This window comes from Oncorhynchus mykiss, chromosome 25 (assembly GCF_057628025.1).
Source record: "Oncorhynchus mykiss isolate SJ-2025 chromosome 25, ASM5762802v1, whole genome shotgun sequence".
NCBI classification, from domain to species: domain Eukaryota; kingdom Metazoa; phylum Chordata; class Actinopteri; order Salmoniformes; family Salmonidae; genus Oncorhynchus; species Oncorhynchus mykiss.
The window spans coordinates 6,067,151-6,089,990 of NC_143046.1; the positions used below are offsets into that span (position 1 = coordinate 6,067,151).

At 42.9% G+C, this 22,840-nt stretch overlaps 1 protein-coding gene across 13 annotated transcripts in view; it reads left to right on the forward strand.

Moving 5' to 3' along the window:
• ahnak (AHNAK nucleoprotein) overlaps window positions 1–22,175 on the forward strand; it is a 55,729-nt gene extending 33,554 nt beyond the window's left edge. The window contains exons 6-9 of one of the 13 annotated variants that reach the window (XM_090219995.1): window positions 462–5,433; window positions 5,968–6,408; window positions 6,568–9,813; window positions 10,168–22,175. In XM_090219995.1, the coding sequence (XP_090076121.1) occupies window positions 462–5,433; window positions 5,968–6,408; window positions 6,568–9,813; window positions 10,168–20,960 (19,452 nt within the window). In that variant the 3' untranslated portion in view covers window positions 20,961–22,175. Of the gene's footprint in view, window positions 1–461 lie in introns of all 13 variants that reach the window. The other 12 variants (XM_090219989.1, XM_090219991.1, XM_090219987.1 and 9 more) reach the window with 12 other exon arrangements.
• Window positions 22,176–22,840: the final 665 nt, after the last annotated feature.

Genomic DNA, 22,840 nt, shown 5'->3' on the forward strand with positions numbered 1-22,840 from the left:
AAGCAAAGTTAAGTGTATTTACTTGTGTGATGGTGCGGCAAAGATTGGACTTTTACAGGATTTTAATAATCTTTTCAGTAGCTTTTATGTGAACACCAGGATTGGGGTCAATTCTATTTCACTTCCAGTCAATTCAGGAAGCACACTGGAATTCCAATTATCTTCAATGGTTTTGTAACGAGGAACATTTAGAATTGTAATTAGAATTACTTTCGGAATTCACTGGAATTGAAATTGAATTGAACCCCAACTCTAGTGAACACAGACTTCTTGAAAACAAACTATACACATATCTTCTTAAATATACTCACTTCCATATCGAATGTTCATACTGTATATTTTCAACGATAGTATTATTACCTAATGTAATACATTTATTATTATTATTATTATCATTATTATTCATTTATTATTATTTATTTACTGCGATTACTGATTTCACCTTCTTTTGACGAGAACAGAGTGGGGAGGATGAAGATTACAAGAGAATATATTCCAAGAAGATTAAGCCCCGACTGAAGTCTGAGGATCTGGCTGAGGGCGTGGACATCCATACGGAACGCCACAGCAGCACCAGCACCGACGGCAGCACGATCACCACCGTCACCCGTCGCATCACTACCTACTCTGTGGACATGCCAGGGGGCGTGGACGAGCAGCTTGAGCTCACCGGGCCAGAGTTCAAAGGGCAACGGTACGAGCAGTCAGGAGGGGGCAGCTCGTCTCAAATCCGAGTTTTACACGGAAGCTCTTCAGGTGTAGGAGGTGGATTGGAGGGGGGTGATTTTGAACTAGGAGGTGATGGTGTTTCCTTCACTGGGCCGCATGTAACTAGCTCTTCTGAGAAGCACTGGAGCACTGGAGGGGTGAAGACCACCACTGTAACGAGGGAGATAGAGGGCGGAGATGGTGGAGCAGCAGGGATCAGATTCAAAGGACCTAGCTTTGGAATGTCGGGGGTGAAGGGTCAGCGGGAGTTCGGCCTCTATAGAGGGGGTCAGCAGGGGGAGCAGGGGGGCTTTCAGGTTTCAGGTGACTCAGCTGACTACCAGGCAGGATCAGTCAATGTCACGGCACCAACAACAAATATTTCCTCCAGCTCCATAACAATGGGTAAAGGGGAGGTGAGAGGAGTAGACGTTCATTTGCCTGGTAGAGGCAGTGCAGACTGGCAGGGTAGGGTCGGAGGTTCAGTACCTGGAATAACTATTAGTGATCAACAGGTGAGAGGGTCTGGGAGCGTAGGTCACTCCGGAGGCAACCAGGGTGGGGTTTCCTTACCCAGCATGCCAGGCATTGATGCAGGGTTGAATGGAGGCAAGATATCAACAGACATAAGAGCGCAAACACTTGACATCAATAACCCAGGCATAAAGGAGTCTGGCTCAGTGAAAACGTCTGTAAAAGGACCATCGGTAAAAGGAACAACCATTGAAAATGAAAGCAAACTCAAAGGTGGCTTCAAAATGCCATCATTTGGACTGAACATTGCAGGTACAGAAAGCGATGGAGATGTTAAACTACCGAAGGTGAAGGGTAGTGTAGATGTTTCGGTTCCCGGGGTAGATGTAGATGTATCAGCCCCATCGATGAATGTTAAAGAAGGAAAAAAGATAGGTGGTATTGATATCAAAGCACCTAAAGTAGACATTAAAGTTTCAAGTGTTGATGTTCATGATCCAGAAGGAGGTTTCAAGATACCCAAAGTAAAGATACCATCATTTGGAATCAAAGAAGCGGGACGTGAGGGTCCTTATGTGGATGTCAACCTACCAAAAACCGACATTGACATCAAGCCTCCCAAAGTAGAAATTAAAGGTCCAGAACTGGACATTGAAGGTCCAGATGGTAAAATCAAAGGGTCAAAATTCAAGATGCCGACAACATCCGGACCAAACATCTCAATGCCCGATGTGGACTTCAACCTGAAAGGTCCAAAGATGAAAGGAGATTTTGATGTGTCAGGGCCCAAGATAGAAGGAGACCTCAAATCACCCAAAGTAGACATTAAAGGTCCAGAACTTGACATTGAAGGTTCAGGAGTAGTTAAGATGCCAAAGATGAAGATGCCGTCTTTTGGAATCAAAGGTCCTAAACTGGAGGGTCCAGATGTTGATGTTAACCTACCAAAAGCTGATATAGACATCAAAGCGCCCAAAGTGGACATTAAAGGTCCAGAAATTGACATTGAAGGCCCTGATGGTAAAATCAAAGGGCCGAAATTCAAGATGCCGTCAATGTCAGGACCAAAGATCTCCATGCCTGATGTGGACTTCAATCTGAAAGGTCCCAAGATGAAGGGAGATGTTGATATGTCAGGAGAACTTAAAGCACCCAAAGTAGACATTGAAGGTCCAGATCTTGACATTGAAGGTCCAGATGGAAAAATCAAAGGGACAAAATTCAAGATGCCATCAATTTCAGGACCGAAGATCTCCATGCCTGATGTGGATTTCAACCTAAAAGGTTCAAAGATGAAGGGAGATTTCGACGTGTCAGGGCCCAAGATAGAAGGAGACCTCAAAGCACCCAAAGTAGACATAGAGGGGCCAGATCTTGACATTGAAGGTTCAGGAGGATTTAAGATGCCAAAGATGAAGATGCCATCATTTGGATTCAAAGGTCCCAAACTGGAGGGTCCAGATGTTGATGTTAACCTGCCAACAGCTGATATAGACATCAAAGCGCCCAAAGTGGACATTAAAGGTCCAGAACTGGACATTGAAGGTTCAGGAGGATTTAAGATGCCAAAGATGAAGATGCCGTCTTTTGGAATCAAAGGTCCTAAACTGGAGGGTCCAGATGTGGATGTCAAACTACCTAAAGGTGACATTGAAATAAAGGGACCCAACGTTGACATCAAAGGTCCAGAACTGGACATTGAAGGTCCAGATGGAAAAATCAAGGGCCCACAATTCAAGATGCCTTCCATATCAGGACCAAAGATCTCAATGCCTGATGTGGACATCAATCTTAAAGGGCCAAAGATGAAGGGTGATGTGAATGTGTCAGTGCCAAAGATAAAAGGAGATACAACAGCGCCCAAAGTAGAAATTGAAGGTCCAGATGTTGACATTGAAGGTTCAGGAGGATTTAAGATGCCAAAGATGAAGATGCCATCATTTGGATTCAAAGGTCCTAAATTGGAGGGTCCAGATGTTGATTTTAACCTACCAAAAGCTGATATAGACATCAAAGCGCCCAAAGTGGACATTAAAGGTCCAGAAATTGACATTGAAGGCCCTGATGGTAAAATCAAAGGGTCGAAATTCAAGATGCCGTCAATGTCAGGACCAAAGATCTCCATGCCTGATGTGGACTTCAATCTGAAAGGTCCCAAGATGAAGGGAGATGTTGATATGTCAGGAGAACTTAAAGCACCCAAAGTAGACATTGAAGGTCCAGATCTTGACATTGAAGGTCCAGATGGAAAAATCAAAGGGCCAAAATTCAAGATGCCATCAATATCAGGACCAAAGATCTCTATGCCTGATGTGGATTTCAACCTAAAAGGTTCAAAGATGAAGGGAGATTTCGACGTGTCAGGGCCCAAGATAGAAGGAGACCTCAAAGCACCCAAAGTAGACATAGAGGGGCCAGATCTTGACATTGAAGGTTCAGGAGGATTTAAGATGCCAAAGATGAAGATGCCATCATTTGGATTCAAAGGTCCCAAACTGGAGGGTCCAGATGTTGATGTTAACCTGCCAACAGCTGATATAGACATCAAAGCGCCCAAAGTGGACATTAAAGGTCCAGAACTGGACATTGAAGGTTCAGGAGGATTTAAGATGCCAAAGATGAAGATGCCGTCTTTTGGAATCAAAGGTCCTGAATTGGAGGGTCCAGATGTGGATGTCAAACTACCTAAAGGTGACATTGAAATAAAGGGACCCAACGTTGACATCAAAGGTCCAGAACTGGACATTGAAGGCCCTGATGGAAAAATCAAGGGCCCACAATTCAAGATTCCTTCCATATCAGGACCAAAGATCTCAATGCCTGACATTGACATCAATCTTAAAGGGCCAAAGATGAAGGGTGATGTGAATGTGTCAGTGCCAAAGATAAAAGGAGATACAACAGCGCCCAAAGTAGACATTGAAGGTCCAGATGTTGACATTGAAGGTTCAGGAGGATTTAAGATGCCAAAGATGAAGATGCCATCATTTGGATTCAAAGGTCCTAAATTGGAGGGTGCAGATGTTGATGTTAACCTGCCAACAGCTGATATAGACATCAAATCGCCCAAAGTGGACATTAAAGGTCCAGAACTTGACATTGAAGGTTCAGGAGGATTTAAGATGCCAAAGATGAAGATGCCGTCTTTCGGATTTAAAGGTCCTAAATTGGAGGGTCCAGATGTTGATGTTAACCTACCAAAAGCTGATATAGACATCAAAGCGCCAAAAGTGGACATCAAAGGTCCAGAACTGAACATTGAAGGCCCTGATGGTAAAATCAAAGGGCCGAAATTCAAGATGCCGTCAATGTCAGGACCAAAGATCTCCATGCCTGATGTGGACTTCAATCTGAAAGGTCCCAAGATGAAGGGAGATGTTGATATGTCAGGAGAACTTAAAGCACCCAAAGTAGACATTGAAGGTCCAGATCTTGACATTGAAGGTCCAGATGGAAAAATCAAAGGGCCAAAATTCAAGATGCCATCAATTTCAGGACCGAAGATCTCCATGCCTGATGTGGATTTCAACCTAAAAGGTCCAAAGATGAAGGGAGATTTCGACGTGTCAGGGCCCAAGATAGAAGGAGACCTCAAAGCACCCAAAGTAGACATAGAGGGGCCAGATCTTGACATTGAAGGTTCAGGAGGATTTAAGATGCCAAAGATGAAGATGCCATCATTTGGATTCAAAGGTCCTAAATTGGAGGGTCCAGATGTTGATGTTAACCTACCAAAAGCTGATATAGACATCAAAGCGCCAAAAGTGGACATCAAAGGTCCAGAACTGGACATTGAAGGCCCTGATGGTAAAATCAAAGGGCCGAAATTCAAGATGCCGTCAATGTCAGGACCAAAGATCTCCATGCCTGATGTGGACTTCAATCTGAAAGGTCCCAAGATGAAGGGAGATGTTGAAATGTCAGGAGAACTTAAAGCACCCAAAGTAGACATTGAAGGTCCAGATCTTAACATTGAAGGTCCAGATGGAAAAATCAAAGGGCCAAAATTCAAGATGCCGTCAATATCAGGACCGAAGATCTCCATGCCTGATATGGACTTCAATCTGAAAGGTCCCAAGATGAAGGGAGATGTTGATATGTCAGGAGAACTTAAAGCACCCAAAGTAGACATTGAAGGTCCAGATCTTGAAATTGAAGGTCCAGATGGAAAAATCAAAGGGACAAAATTCAAGATGCCGTCAATATCAGGACCGAAGATCTCCATGCCTGATATGGACTTCAATCTGAAAGGTCCAAAGATGAAGGGAGATGTTGATATGTCAGGAGAACTTAAAGCACCCAAAGTAGACATTGAAGGTCCAGATCTTGAAATTGAAGGTCCAGATGGAAAAATCAAAGGGACAAAATTCAAGATGCCATCAATTTCAGGACCGAAGATCTCCATGCCCGATGTGGACTTCAATCTGAAAGGTCCAAAGATGAAAGGAGATTTCGATGTGTCAGGGCCCAAGATAGAAGGAGACCTCAAAGCACCCAAAGTAGACATTGAAGGTCCAGATGTTGACATTGAAGGTTCAGGAGGATTTAAGATGCCAAAGATGAAGATGCCATCATTTGGATTCAAAGGTCCTAAATTGGAGGGTCCAGATGTTGATGTTAACCTACCAAAAGCTGATATAGACATCAAAGCGCCAAAAGTGGACATTAAAGGACCAGAACTTGACATTGAAGGCCCTGATGGTAAAATCAAAGGGCCGAAATTGAAGATGCCGTCAATGTCAGGACCAAAGATCTCCATGCCTGATGTGGACTTCAATCTGAAAGGTCCCAAGATGAAGGGAGATGTTGATATGTCAGGAGAACTTAAAGCACCCAAAGTAGACATTGAAGGTCCAGATCTTGAAATTGAAGGTCCAGATGGAAAAATCAAAGGGCCAAAATTCAAGATGCCATCAATTTCAGGACCGAAGATCTCCATGCCCGATGTGGACTTCAATCTGAAAGGTCCAAAGATGAAAGGAGATTTCGATGTGTCAGGGCCCAAGATAGAAGGAGACCTCAAAGCACCCAAAGTAGACATTGAAGGTCCAGATGTTGACATTGAAGGTTCAGGAGGATTTAAGATGCCAAAGATGAAGATGCCATCATTTGGATTCAAAGGTCCTAAATTGGAGGGTGCAGATGTTGATGTTAACCTGCCAACAGCTGATATAGACATCAAATCGCCCAAAGTGGACATTAAAGGTCCAGAACTTGACATTGAAGGTTCAGGAGGATTTAAGATGCCAAAGATGAAGATGCCGTCTTTCGGATTTAAAGGTCCTAAATTGGAGGGTCCAGATGTTGATGTTAACCTACCAAAAGCTGATATAGACATCAAAGCGCTAAAAGTGGACATCAAAGGTCCAGAACTGAACATTGAAGGCCCTGATGGTAAAATCAAAGGGCCGAAATTCAAGATGCCGTCAATGTCAGGACCAAAGATCTCCATGCCTGATGTGGACTTCAATCTGAAAGGTCCCAAGATGAAGGGAGATGTTGATATGTCAGGAGAACTTAAAGCACCCAAAGTAGACATTGAAGGTCCAGATCTTGACATTGAAGGTCCAGATGGAAAAATCAAAGGGCCAAAATTCAAGATGCCATCAATTTCAGGACCGAAGATCTCCATGCCTGATGTGGATTTCAACCTAAAAGGTCCAAAGATGAAGGGAGATTTCGACGTGTCAGGGCCCAAGATAGAAGGAGACCTCAAAGCACCCAAAGTAGACATAGAGGGGCCAGATCTTGACATTGAAGGTTCAGGAGGATTTAAGATGCCAAAGATGAAGATGCCATCATTTGGATTCAAAGGTCCTAAATTGGAGGGTGCAGATGTTGATGTTAACCTGCCAACAGCTGATATAGACATCAAATCGCCCAAAGTGGACATTAAAGGTCCAGAACTTGACATTGAAGGTTCAGGAGGATTTAAGATGCCAAAGATGAAGATGCCGTCTTTCGGATTTAAAGGTCCTAAATTGGAGGGTCCAGATGTTGATGTTAACCTACCAAAAGCTGATATAGACATCAAAGTGCCAAAAGTGGACATCAAAGGTCCAGAACTGGACATTGATGGCCCTGATGGTAAAATCAAAGGGCCGAAATTCAAGATGCCGTCAATGTCAGGACCAAAGATCTCCATGCCTGATGTGGACTTCAATCTGAAAGGTCCCAAGATGAAGGGAGATGTTGATATGTCAGGAGAACTTAAAGCACCCAAAGTAGACATTGAAGGTCCAGATCTTAACATTGAAGGTCCAGATGGAAAAATCAAAGGGCCAAAATTCAAGATGCCGTCAATATCAGGACCGAAGATCTCCATGCCTGATATGGACTTCAATCTGAAAGGTCCCAAGATGAAGGGAGATGTTGATATGTCAGGAGAACTTAAAGCACCCAAAGCAGACATTGAAGGTCCAGATCTTGAAATTGAAGGTCCAGATGGAAAAATAAAAGGGACAAAATTCAAGATGCCATCAATTTCAGGACCGAAGATCTCCATGCCCGATGTGGACTTCAATCTGAAAGGTCCAAAGATGAAAGGAGATTTCGATGTGTCAGGGCCCAAGATAGAAGGAGACCTCAAAGCACCCAAAGTAGACATTGAAGGTCCAGATGTTGACATTGAAGGTTCAGGAGGATTTAAGATGCCAAAGATGAAGATGCCATCATTTGGATTCAAAGGTCCTAAATTGGAGGGTCCAGATGTTGATGTTAACCTACCAAAAGCTGATATAGACATCAAAGCGCCAAAAGTGGACATTAAAGGACCAGAACTTGACATTGAAGGCCCTGATGGTAAAATCAAAGGGCCGAAATTCAAGATGCCGTCAATGTCAGGACCAAAGATCTCCATGCCTGATGTGGACTTCAATCTGAAAGGTCCCAAGATGAAGGGAGATGTTGATATGTCAGGAGAACTTAAAGCACCCAAAGTAGACATTGAAGGTACAGATCTTGAAATTGAAGGTCCAGATGGAAAAATCAAAGGGCCAAAATTCAAGATGCCATCAATTTCAGGACCGAAGATCTCCATGCCTGATGTGGATTTCAACCTAAAAGGTCCAAAGATGAAGGGAGATTTCGACGTGTCAGGGCCCAAGATAGAAGGAGACCTCAAAGCACCCAAAGTAGACATAGAGGGGCCAGATCTTGACATTGAAGGTTCAGGAGGATTTAAGATGCCAAAGATGAAGATGCCATCATTTGGATTCAAAGGTCCTAAATTGGAGGGTGCAGATGTTGATGTTAACCTGCCAACAGCTGATATAGACATCAAATCGCCCAAAGTGGACATTAAAGGTCCAGAACTTGACATTGAAGGTTCAGGAGGATTTAAGATGCCAAAGATGAAGATGCCGTCTTTCGGATTTAAAGGTCCTAAATTGGAGGGTCCAGATGTTGATGTTAACCTACCAAAAGCTGATATAGACATCAAAGCGCCAAAAGTGGACATCAAAGGTCCAGAACTGGACATTGATGGCCCTGATGGTAAAATCAAAGGGCCGAAATTCAAGATGCCGTCAATGTCAGGACCAAAGATCTCCATGCCTGATGTGGACTTCAATCTGAAAGGTCCCAAGATGAAGGGAGATGTTGATATGTCAGGAGAACTTAAAGCACCCAAAGTAGACATTGAAGGTCCAGATCTTAACATTGAAGGTCCAGATGGAAAAATCAAAGGGCCAAAATTCAAGATGCCGTCAATATCAGGACCGAAGATCTCCATGCCTGATATGGACTTCAATCTGAAAGGTCCCAAGATGAAGGGAGATGTTGATATGTCAGGAGAACTTAAAGCACCCAAAGTAGACATTGAAGGTCCAGATCTTGAAATTGAAGGTCCAGATGGAAAGATCAAAGGGACAAAATTCAAGATGCCATCAATTTCAGGACCGAAGATCTCCATGCCCGATGTGGACTTCAATCTGAAAGGTCCAAAGATGAAAGGAGATTTCGATGTGTCAGGGCCCAAGATAGAAGGAGACCTCAAAGCACCCAAAGTAGACATAGAGGGGCCAGATCTTGACATTGAAGGTTCAGGAGGATTTAAGATGCCAAAGATGAAGATGCCATCATTTGGATTCAGAGGTCCTAAATTGGAGGGTGCAGATGTTGATGTTAACCTGCCAACAGCTGATATAGACATCAAATCGCCCAAAGTGGACATTAAAGGTCCAGAACTTGACATTGAAGGTTCAGGAGGATTTAAGATGCCAAAGATGAAGATGCCGTCTTTCGGATTTAAAGGTCCTAAATTGGAGGGTCCAGATGTTGATGTTAACCTACCAAAAGCTGATATAGACATCAAAGCGCCAAAAGTGGACATCAAAGGTCCAGAACTGGACATTGAAGGCCCTGATGGTAAAATCAAAGGGCCGAAATTCAAGATGCCGTCAATGTCAGGACCAAAGATCTCCATGCCTGATGTGGACTTCAATCTGAAAGGTCCCAAGATGAAGGGAGATGTTGATATGTCAGGAGAACTTAAAGCACCCAAAGTAGACATTGAAGGTCCAGATCTTAACATTGAAGGTCCAGATGGAAAAATCAAAGGGCCAAAATTCAAGATGCCGTCAATATCAGGACCGAAGATCTCCATGCCTGATATGGACTTCAATCTGAAAGGTCCCAAGATGAAAGGAGATTTCGATGTTTCTGGGCCCAAGATAGAAGGAGACCTCAAAGCACCCAAAGTAGACATTGAAGGTCCAGATGTTGACATTGAAGGTTCAGGAGGATTTAAGATGCCAAAGATGAAGATGCCATCATTTGGATTCAAAGGTCCTAAATTGGAGGGTCCAGATGTTGATGTTAACCTACCAAAAGCTGATATAGACATCAAAGCACCCAAAGTGGACATTGAAGGTCCAGAACTTGACATTGAAGGCCCTGATGGTAAAATCAAAGGGCCGAAATTCAAGATGCCGTCAATGTCAGGACCAAAGATCTCCATGCCTGATGTGGACTTCAATCTGAAAGGTCCCAAGATGAAGGGAGATGTTGATATGTCAGGAGAACTTAAAGCACCCAAAGTAGACATTGAAGGTCCAGATCTTGAAATTGAAGGTCCAGATGGAAAAATCAAAGGGCCAAAATTCAAGATGCCATCAATTTCAGGACCGAAGATCTCCATGCCCGATGTGGACTTCAATCTGAAAGGTCCAAAGATGAAAGGAGATTTCGATGTGTCAGGGCCCAAGATAGAAGGAGACCTCAAAGCACCCAAAGTAGACATTGAAGGTCCAGATGTTGACATTGAAGGTTCAGGAGGATTTAAGATGCCAAAGATGAAGATGCCATCATTTGGATTTAAAGGTCCTAAATTGGAGGGTCCAGATGTTGATGTTAACCTGCCAACAGCTGATATAGACATCAAATCGCCCAAAGTGGACATTAAAGGTCCAGAACTTGACATTGAAGGTTCAGGAGGATTTAAGATGCCAAAGATGAAGATGCCGTCTTTCGGATTTAAAGGTCCTAAATTGGAGGGTCCAGATGTTGATGTTAACCTACCAAAAGCTGATATAGACATCAAAGCGCCAAAAGTGGACATCAAAGGTCCAGAACTGGACATTGAAGGCCCTGATGGTAAAATCAAAGGGCCGAAATTCAAGATGCCGTCAATGTCAGGACCAAAGATCTCCATGCCTGATGTGGACTTCAATCTGAAAGGTCCCAAGATGAAGGGAGATGTTGATATGTCAGGAGAACTTAAAGCACCCAAAGTAGACATTGAAGGTCCAGATCTTGAAATTGAAGGTCCAGATGGAAAAATCAAAGGGCCAAAATTCAAGATGCCATCAATTTCAGGACCGAAGATCTCCATGCCCGATGTGGACTTCAATCTGAAAGGTCCAAAGATGAAAGGAGATATCGATGTTTCAGGGCCCAAGATAGAAGGAGACCTCAAAGCACCCAAAGTAGACATAGAGGGGCCAGATCTTGACATTGAAGGTTCAGGAGGATTTAAGATGCCAAAGATGAAGATGCCATCATTTGGATTCAAAGGTCCTAAATTGGAGGGTCCAGATGTTGATGTTAACCTACCAAAAGCTGATATAGACATCAAAGCGCCAAAAGTGGACATTAAAGGTCCAGAACTTGACATTGAAGGCCCTGATGGTAAAATCAAAGGGCCGAAATTCAAGATGCCGTCAATGTCAGGACCAAAGATCTCCATGCCTGATGTGGACTTCAATCTGAAAGGTCCCAAGATGAAGGGAGATGTTGATATGTCAGGAGAACTTAAAGCACCCAAAGTAGACATTGAAGGTCCAGATCTTGACATTGAAGGTCCAGATGGAAAAATCAAAGGGCCAAAATTCAAGATGCCATCAATTTCAGGACCGAAGATCTCCATGCCTGATGTGGATTTCAACCTTAAAGGTCCAAAGATGAAGGGAGATTTCGACGTGTCAGGGCCCAAGATAGAAGGAGACCTCAAAGCACCCAAAGTAGACATAGAGGGGCCAGATCTTGACATTGAAGGTTCAGGAGGATTTAAGATGCCAAAGATGAAGATGCCATCATTTGGATTCAAAGGTCCTAAATTGGAGGGTCCAGATGTTGATGTTAACCTGCCAACAGCTGATATAGACATCAAAGCGCCCAAAGTGGACCTTAAAGGTCCAGAACTTGACATTGAAGGTTCAGGAGGATTTAAGATGCCAAAGATGAAGATGCCGTCTTTTGGATTCAAAGGTCCTAAATTGGAGGGTCCAGATGTTGATGTTAACCTACCAAAAGCCGATATAGACATCAAAGCGCCAAAAGTGGACATTAAAGGTCCAGAACTTGACATTGAAGGCCCTGATGGTAAAATCAAAGGGCCGAAATTCAAGATGCCGTCAATGTCAGGACCAAAGATCTCCATGCCTGATGTGGACTTCAATCTGAAAGGTCCCAAGATGAAGGGAGATGTTGATATGTCAGGAGAACTTAAAGAACCCAAAGTAGACATTGAAGGTCCAGATCTTGAAATTGAAGGTCCAGATGGAAAAATCAAAGGACCAAAATTCAAGATGCCATCAATTTCAGGACCGAAGATCTCCATGCCTGATGTGGATTTCAACCTAAAAGGTCCAAAGATGAAGGGAGATTTCGACGTGTCAGGGCCCAAGATAGAAGGAGACCTCAAAGCACCCAAAGTAGACATAGAGGGGCCAGATCTTGACATTGAAGGTTCAGGAGGATTTAAGATGCCAAAGATGAAGATGCCATCATTTGGATTCAAAGGTCCTAAATTGGAGGGTCCAGATGTTGATGTTAACCTGCCAACAGCTGATATAGACATCAAAGCGCCCAAAGTGGACCTTAAAGGTCCAGAACTTGACATTGAAGGTTCAGGAGGATTTAAGATGCCAAAGATGAAGATGCCGTCTTTTGGATTCAAAGGTCCTAAATTGGAGGGTCCAGATGTTGATGTTAACCTACCAAAAGCCGATATAGACATCAAAGCGCCAAAAGTGGACATTAAAGGTCCAGAACTTGACATTGAAGGCCCTGATGGTAAAATCAAAGGGCCGAAATTCAAGATGCCGTCAATGTCAGGACCAAAGATCTCCATGCCTGATGTGGACTTCAATCTGAAAGGTCCCAAGATGAAGGGAGATGTTGATATGTCAGGAGAACTTAAAGCACCCAAAGTAGACATTGAAGGTCCAGATCTTGAAATTGAAGGTCCAGATGGAAAAATCAAAGGACCAAAATTCAAGATGCCATCAATTTCAGGACCGAAGATCTCCATGCCTGATGTGGATTTCAACCTAAAAGGTCCAAAGATGAAGGGAGATTTCGACGTGTCAGGGCCCAAGATAGAAGGAGACCTCAAAGCACCCAAAGTAGACATAGAGGGGCCAGATCTTGACATTGAAGGTTCAGGAGGATTTAAGATGCCAAAGATGAAGATGCCGTCTTTTGGATTCAAAGGTCCTAAATTGGAGGGTCCAGATGTTGATGTTAACCTGCCAAAAGCTGATATAGACATCAAAGCGCCCAAAGTTGACATTAAAGGTCCAGAACTTGACATTGAAGGCCCTGATGGTAAAATCAAAGGGCCGAAATTCAAGATGCCGTCAATGTCAGGACCAAAAATCTCCATGCCTGATATGGACTTCAATCTGAAAGGTCCCAAAATGAAGGGAGATGTTGATATGTCAGTAGAACTTAAAGCACCCAAAGTAGACATTGAAGGTCCAGATCTTGAAATTGAAGGTCCAGATGGAAAAATCAAAGGAGCAAAATTCAAGATGCCATCAGTTTCAGGACCGAAGATCTCCATGCCCGATGTGGACTTCAATCTGAAAGGTCCAAAGATGAAAGGAGATTTCGATGTGTCAGGGCCCAAGATAGAAGGAGACCTCAAAGCACCAAAAGTAGACATAGAGGGGCCAGATCTTGACATTGAAGGTTCAGGAGGTTTTAAGATGCCAAAGATGAAGATGCCGTCTTTTGGAATCAAAGGTCCTAAATTGGAGGGTCCAGATGTTGATGTTAACCTGCCAAAAGCTGATATAGACATCAAAGCACCAAAAGTGGACATTAAAGGTCCAGAACTTGACATTGAAGGCCCTGATGGTAAAATCAAAGGGCCGAAATTCAAGATGCCGTCAATGTCAGGACCAAAGATCTCCATGCCTGATGTGGACTTCAACCTGAAAGGTCCAAAGATGAAGGGAGATGTTGATATGTCAGGAGACCTTAAAGCACCCAAAGTAGACATTGAAGGTCCAGATCTTGACATTGAAGGTCCTGATGGCAAAATCAAAGGGTCGAAATTCAAGATGCCATCAATATCAGGACCGAAAATCTCCATGCCTGATGTGGACTTCAATCTGAAAGGTCCAAAAATGAAGGGAGACGTGGACATGTCTGTGCCAATGATTGAAGGTGACCTGAAAGCACCCAAAGTTGATATTGAAGGGCCAGATGTTGACATTGAAGGTTCAGGAGGATTTAAGATGCCAAAGATGAAGATGCCCTCTATTTCTGGCCCCAAAATGTCGATGCCTGATATTGATTTCAATATAAAAGGTCCAAAGTTCAAGGGGGGAGTTGAGGGAGAAATCAGTACACCCAAATCTGAATTTGAGGGATTGGATATCTCAATTGAGAGTCCTGACATTACACCAAAGAAGTCTAAGTTCAAAATGCCAAAGTTTGGATTCGGAGGGCCAAAAGTCAAGTCTCCTGAGGTTGATGTAAATCTAGCAAAAGCAGATATCAATATCAAAACACCGAAAGGTAGTGTTTCAGACCTTGAGCTTGATGTTGGGGCTACCAGCCCTAAGGTCAAAGGATCCAAATTCAAAATGCCAAAATTTGGATTCAGAAGCCCGAAAGTAGAGATACCCGATATAGATATTAACATACCTAAATCTGATGTCGGCATTAAGGGACCCAGTGTTGACATTAAAGTTCCGGAAATTGACATTGAATGCCCTGATGGCAAAATCAAGGGCCCAAAATTCAAGATGCCATCAATATCAGGACCAAAGATCTCTATGCCTGATATGGACTTTGACCTGAAAGGTCCAAAGATGAAGGGAGATGTGGACATGTCTGTGCCAATGATTGAAGGAGAACTCAAAGCACCCAAAGTAGATATTGAAGGTCCAGATGTTGACATTGAAGGTTCAGGAGGATTTAAGATGCCAAAGATGAAGATGCCATCCTTTGGATTCAAAGGACCCAAACTGGAGGGGCCAGATGTTGATATCAACCTTCCTAAAGCTGACATTGATATTAAGGGCCCCAACGTTGACATCAAAGGTCCAGAACTGGACATTGAATGCCCAGATGGTAAAATCAAAGGGCCGAAATTCAAGATGCCTTCCATATCAGGACCAAATATCTCCATGCCTGACATGGACTTCAACCTGAAAGGTCCAAAGATGAAGGGAGATGTTGATATGTCAGGAGACCTCAAAGCACCCAAAGTAGACATTAAAGGTCCAGATGTTGACATCGAAGGTTCAGGAGGATTTAAGATGCCAAAGATGAAAATGCCATCCTTTGGATTCAAAGGACCTAACCTGGAGGGTCCGGATGTCGATCTCAACTTACCTAAAGCTGACATTAATGTTGAAGGTCCAGAAATTGACATTGAAGGGTATGATGGTAAAATCAGAGGGCCAAAATTCAAGATGCCTTCAATGTCAGGACCAAAGATATCAATGCCAGATATGGATTTCAACCTGAAAGGTCCAAAGGTAAAGGGAGATTTTGATGTGTCAGTCCCCAAGATCGAAGGAGACCTCAAAGCACCCAAAGTAGACATTAAAGGTCCAGATGTTGACATTGAAGGTTCAGGAGGATTTAAGATGCCAAAGATGAAGATGCCATCATTTGGATTCAAAGGACCCAAACTGGAGGGGCCAGATGTTGATATCAACCTTCCTAAAGCTGACATTGATATTAAGGGGCCCAACGTTGACATCAAAGGTCCAGAACTGGACATTGAAGGCCCAGATGGTAAAATCAAAGGGCCGAAATTCAAGATGCCTTCAATGTCAGGACCAAATATCTCCATGCCTGATGTGGACTTCAACCTGAAAGGTCCAAAGATGAAGGGAGATGTTGATATGTCAGGAGACCTCAAAGCACCCAAAGTAGACATTAAAGGTCCAGATGTTGACATCGAAGGTTCAGGAGGATTTAAGATGCCAAAGATGAAAATGCCATCCTTTGGATTCAAAGGACCTAACCTGGAGGGTCCGGATGTCGATCTCAACTTACCTAAAGCTGACATTAATGTTGAAGGTCCAGAAATTGACATTGAAGGGTATGATGGTAAAATCAGAGGGCCAAAATTCAAAATGCCTTCAATGTCAGGACCAAAGATATCAATGCCAGATATGGATTTCAACCTGAAAGGTCCAAAGGTAAAGGGAGATTTTGATGTGTCAGTCCCCAAGATCGAAGGAGACCTCAAAGCACCCAAAGTAGACATTGAAGGTCCAGATGTTGACATTGAAGGTTCAGGAGGATTTAAGATGCCAAAGATGAAGATGCCATCATTTGGATTCAAAGGACCCAAACTGGAGGGGCCAGATGTTGATATCAACCTTCCTAAAGCTGACATTGATATTAGGGGGCCCAACGTTGACATCAAAGGTCCAGAACTGGACATTGAAGGCCCAGATGGTAAAATCAAAGGGCCGAAATTCAAGATGCCTTCCATATCAGGACCAAAGATCTCCATGCCTGATGTGGACTTCAACCTGAAAGGTCCAAAGATGAAGGGAGATGTTGATATGTCAGGAGACCTCAAAGCACCCAAAGTAGACATTAAAGGTCCAGATGTTGACATCGAAGGTTCAGGAGGATTTAAGATGCCAAAGATGAAAATGCCATCCTTTGGATTCAAAGGACCTAACCTGGAGGGTCCGGATGTCGATCTCAACTTACCTAAAGCTGACATTAATGTTGAAGGTCCAGAAATTGACATTGAAGGGTATGATGGTAAAATCAGAGGGCCAAAATTCAAGATGCCTTCAATGTCAGGACCAAAGATATCAATGCCAGATATGGATTTCAACCTGAAAGGTCCAAAGGTAACGGGAGATTTTGATGTGTCAGTCCCCAAGATCGAAGGAGACCTCAAAGCACCCAAAGTAGACATTAAAGGTCCAGATGTTGACATCGAAGGTTCAGGAGGATTTAAGATGCCAAAGATGAAGATGCCATCATTTGGATTCAAAGGACCCAAACTGGAGGGGCCAGATGTTGATATCAACCTTCCTAAAGCTGACATTGATATTAAGGGGCCCAACGTTGACATCAAAGGTCCAGAACTGGACATTGAAGGCCCAGATGGTAAAATCAAAGGGCCGAAATTCAAGATGCCTTCCATATCAGGACCAAATATCTCCATGCCTGACATGGACTTCAACCTGAAAGGTCCAAAGATGAAGGGAGATGTTGATATGTCAGGAGACCTCAAAGCACCCAAAGTAGACATTACAGGTCCAGATGTTGACATTGAAGGTTCAGGAGGATTTAAGATGCCAAAGATAAAAATGCCATCCTTTGGATTCAAAGGACCTAACCTGGAGGGTCCGGATGTCGATCTCAACCTACCTAAAGCTGACATTAATGTTGAAGGTCCAGAAATTGACATTGAAGGGTATGATGGTAAAATCAGAGGGCCAAAATTCAAGATGCCTTCAATGTCAGGACCAAAGATATCAATGCCAGATATGGATTTCAACCTGAAAGGTCCAAAGGTAAAGGGAGATTTTGATGTGTCAGTCCCCAAGATCGAAGGAGACCTCAAAGCACCCAAAGTAGACATTGAAGGTCCAGATGTTGACATTGAAGGTTCAGGAGGATTTAAGATGCCAAAGATGAAGATGCCATCATTTGGATTCAAAGGACCCAAACTGGAGGGGCCAGATGTTGATATCAACCTTCCTAAAGCTGACATTGATATTAAGGGGCCCAACGTTGACATCAAAGGTCCAGAACTGGACATTGAAGGCCCAGATGGTAAAATCAAAGGGCCGAAATTCAAGATGCCTTCCATATCAGGACCAAAGATCTCCATGCCTGATGTGGACTTCAACCTGAAAGGTCCCAAGATGAAGGGAGATGTTGATATGTCAGGAGACCTCAAAGCACCCAAAGTAGACATTAAAGGTCCAGATGTTGACATCGAAGGTTCAGGAGGATTTAAGATGCCAAAGATGAAAATGCCATCCTTTGGATTCAAAGGACCTAACCTGGAGGGTCCGGATGTCGATCTCAACTTACCTAAAGCTGACATTAATGTTGAAGGTCCAGAAATTGACATTGAAGGGTATGATGGTAAAATCAGAGGGCCAAAATTCAAGATGCCTTCAATGTCAGGACCAAAGATATCAATGCCAGATATGGATTTCAACCTGAAAGGTCCAAAGGTAAAGGGAGATTTTGATGTGTCAGTCCCCAAGATCGAAGGAGACCTCAAAGCACCCAAAGTAGACATTGAAGGTCCAGATGTTGACATTGCAGGTTCAGGAGGATTTAAGATGCCAAAGATGAAGATGCCATCATTTGGATTCAAAGGACCCAAACTGGAGGGGCCAGATGTTGATATCAACCTTCCTAAAGCTGAAATTGATATTAAGGGGCCCAACGTTGATATCAAAGGTCCAGAACTGGACATTGAAGGCCCAGATGGTAAAATCAAAGGGCCGAAATTCAAGATGCCTTCAATGTCAGGACCAAATATCTCCATGCCTGATGTGGACTTCAACCTGAAAGGTCCAAAGATGAAGGGAGATGTTGATATGTCAGGAGACCTCAAAGCACCCAAAGTAGATATTGAAGGTCCAGATGTTGACATTGAAGGTTCAGGAGGATTTAAGATGCCAAAGATGAAGATGCCATCCTTTGGATTCAAAGGACCCAAACTGGAGGGGCCAGATGTTGATATCAACCTTCCTAAAGCTGACATTGATATTAAGGGGCCCAACGTTGACATCAAAGGTCCAGAACTGGACATTGAAGGCCCAGATGGTAAAATCAAAGGGCCGAAATTCAAGATGCCTTCCATATCAGGACCAAAGATCTCCATGCCTGATGTGGACTTCAACCTGAAAGGTCCAAAGATGAAGGGAGATGTTGATATGTCAGGAGACCTCAAAGCACCCAAAGTAGACATTAAAGGTCCAGATGTTGACATCGAAGGTTCAGGAGGATTTAAGATGCCAAAGATGAAAATGCCATCCTTTGGATTCAAAGGACCTAACCTGGAGGGTCCGGATGTCGATCTCAACTTACCTAAAGCTGACATTAATGTTGAAGGTCCAGAAATTGACATTGAAGGGTATGATGGTAAAATCAGAGGGCCAAAATTCAAGATGCCTTCAATGTCAGGACCAAAGATATCAATGCCAGATATGGATTTCAACCTGAAAGGTCCAAAGGTAAAGGGAGATTTTGATGTGTCAGTCCCCAAGATCGAAGGAGACCTCAAAGCACCCAAAGTAGACATCGAAGGTCCAGATGTTGAAGGTTCAGGAGGATTTAAGATGCCAAAGATGAAGATGCCATCATTTGGATTCAGAGGACCTAAACTGGAGGGTCCAGATGTGGATCTTAACCTACCTCAAGCTGATATTGACATCATGGTACCTAGTGTTGACATTTCACGTACAGATCTCGACATCAGAGGTCCTGATGCAAAGTTTTCAGGTGGTTCCCTTGATATGGGAAGTCCCAGTTTCAGTTTTGAAAAACCAGACATCAAGTTTCCAAAGTTCAAAGGTCCCATGTTTGGTATTAAGTCCCCAGAAGTTGAAGGTCCTGAACTGAATATTTCTCACAGAACGATTGATGTGAAAGCACCTGAGGTTGACATTAACCTTGGGGATGCAAATATCAAAGAACCTAAATTCAATGCACCAAAGATCCATATGGGAGGAAAGAGCCCCAAATTAGATGTTCATTTGCCAGAGGTTGACAGTAGTCTAGAAGTCCCTGATGTTGATGTTCTGGTCAAAGGAAAGAAAGGCAAATTCAAACTGCCCAAAATCAAAGGGAAAGCAAAGAAACCTGATGTCGATATTGACCTTGAAACATCAGGTGTAGATTTAGATGTTGACTCTCCTGAGCTTCACCTGAAAGGAGCAAAAGTAAAGAAACCCTTCTTTGGAAAACTTCATTTCCCTGATGTGGAATTTGATGTAAAATCTTCCAAAGTTAAAGGTGACTTGTCATCTGGGAGCCTACAAGCCAACATTGGGGGCCCAGATGTAAACGTGGAAGTCCCAGATGTCAAAACTAAGTCTAACATGAAATTTCCAGGGATGAAAATCAAAGGGCCCCAGGTAAATGTCCCTGATGTTGACGTAAATGTGAACGGGCAAAATCTGAAAGGAGAGGCAAGCCTCTCCGGAGGTTTTAAAGGTCCTAAGACAGATATCGGAGGAGGAGTAGAAGTAGACTCAAATGTTTCAGGATTCAGTGGACTACATTTCCCAGAGGGACACGTATCATTCCCCAAAATCAGTGTTCCAAAGTACCATGGACCAGAGATGGGAGTAGATGTTGATGCAAGGTTAGAAGCAGGGGCAGGAGCAGGGTTAGCAGTGGGGGGTGAGAAGGTTGATGTGCAGACTCCTTCGGTTATTGGTAGAGTTAGTTCTCCGAGCCTAGAGTTGCACGGCCCAGACGTGAAGAACAGTGGTGGTAAAGTGAATGTGAAGATGCCAAGGTTCGGTTTTGGCAAGTCAAAAGCAAAGGGAGGTAGTGCAGCAGATATTAGCTTTCAGGGGCCGGACGCAGAACTGGGAGCCGGTGGCGGCGTTAAGGGCTCCAAAGAGTTGAGTTTAAGTCATGGGGAGTTAGTAAGTGGCAAGTTGTCTGTAGAGGGAGGATCTGGGCATAGTGTGTCCCCTAAGAGCAAGTCAGCCTCACTGGATCTTTTTAAGAAATCAAGGCATCGGTCTTCCTCTGTGGCGAGTGACGAGGGAGATCTGGCTGTGTCTTCCCCCTCAAGTCACTTAAGTGCTGAGGGTTGCGACATCTCTGTTGATGTTGGGGGGGCCAAGGTGAAAGGAAAGAAGAGCAAGTCAAAGTTTGGCACCTTTGGTGGTTTTGGCTCAAAGTCGACGGGCTCATATGAAGTGACACTGGGTGAAGATAATGAAGAGAGAGTAGAGGGAAGTGGTGGTGTATCTCTCCCCTCTAAAAAGTTGAGAATCACCTCATCTTCCAGCAGTGACAGTGGGTCTAGAGGTGGTTTCCATTTCCCAAAACTTGACTTTTCTATGTCACCAAAGAAATGAATGAATTGTTTAGGCTAATTATAAACTCTCTCGTATACTACCCAATTATCTTCTCCATATACACAACAGCCCTATCTGCTCAAGAATTTAAAACTTGACAGATGAGTTCACATCTCATCTCAATGTAACATTACGTGTGTGTTATTCCCTTCGGACTTTCTCCACACATTTTACTTATTACATATGGGGGTACATTACATTGTTCAGACTTCAATTTAACTGTAAATAAGATGAATCTGTATTGTAATATTAAGTATTGTCTTTTGTACATAGCCAAAATTTATTGAGCATAAATCTCACCAAATTTATACCAATAGTGCCTCACATGTTTAGTCCCATTGTTGTATTGCATTCTGTTAAAATGCATTTTGTCAAGATTAGGTATTTTTATATCCAGGGTTCTATTGCACAAAAAATAGTATAGCTTCAATTGTTATTTTTAAGAAAAGTATGTTTATACACACAGACACACAGCAAAAAAACAACAACCTCAATAACTACTTTTCGTTTTTTATGTAATGAAATGATTTACTTTTGTTTTTGAAACTTTGGATATGTAATTGTTGCAGAAGCTTATTTACTCAACATAAAGCCGTCCCTGTATACAAATGCAGTTAGAGACCATAATTGCAAATAAAAACAATGTTTCTGTTTACTAATAAATTCTATCTACTGTTGTTATTCATCTTTGAGAGAGAGCAGGCATTTTTGTATCTTTTTTTTTTACATCCAATTTGATTATTTACAATTCGTCCCTTTTCGCTTCAAAACCTTTAATTTGAATTCTGCTCAAATGCCAAAATGGAAGATGCACATTGGAAAATAGTACACCATATGCTGAAGAATCCATTTGCATTTTTGTACAATCAAGATATTTAAAATGTAAAGAAGCAAATCATGACATTCTCTCTCTCTCTCTCTCTCTCTCTCTCTCTCTCTCTCTCTCACCATCTCTCTATTTCTCTCCCTCACTGTCTCACTTAATGCAAGTCTCTCGTGTTTGGTTATACTAAAGAAAATGTATGACTATCATGAATAAAGAGTCATGCTATATTTGTACCTGTATAGCAAAATAAATATCTGCAATGTTAATAACAGAGAAAGAAAGCAAAAAAAATGTCATTTGCTGAGTTGGAGTTTTTAATTGATTTGAGTCTATTGTGTCTCATGTGTTTCATTCTGCAAAATAAATCAAATAAATGGTTAACATACCAATTGTCCCTGATTTTATTTTATATCACCGTCTTTATCATCCCCACCCCATTATTTAACAATGTCACGCCCTGATCTATTTCACCTGTCCCTGTGATTGTCTCCACCCCCTCCAGGTGTTGCTTATTACCCCAGTGTATTTATCCCTGTGTTTCCTGTCTCTCTGTACCAGTGTATTTATCCCTGTATTTCCTGTCTCTCTCTGCCAGTGTATTTATCCCTGTATTTCCTGTCTCTCTGTACCAGTGTATTTATCCCTGTGTTTCCTGTCTCTCTCTACCAGCGTATTTATCTCTGTGTTTCCTGTCTCTCTGTACCAGTGTATTTATCCCTGTGTTTCCTGTCTCTCTGTACCAGTGTATTTATCCCTGTGTTTCCTGTCTCTCTGTACCAGTGTATTTATCCCTGTGTTTCCTGTCTCTCTGTACCAGTGTATTTATCCCTGTGTTTCCTGTCTCTCTGTACCAGTGTATTTATCCCTGTGTTTCCTGTCTCTCTGTACCAGTGTATTTATCCCTGTGTTTCCTGTCTCTCTGTAACAGTGTATTTATCCCTGTGTTTCCTGTCTCTCTGTACCAGTGTATTTATCCCTGTGTTTCCTGTCTCTCTGTAACAGTGTATTTATCCCTGTGTTTCCTGTCTCTCTGTACCAGTGTATTTATCCCTGT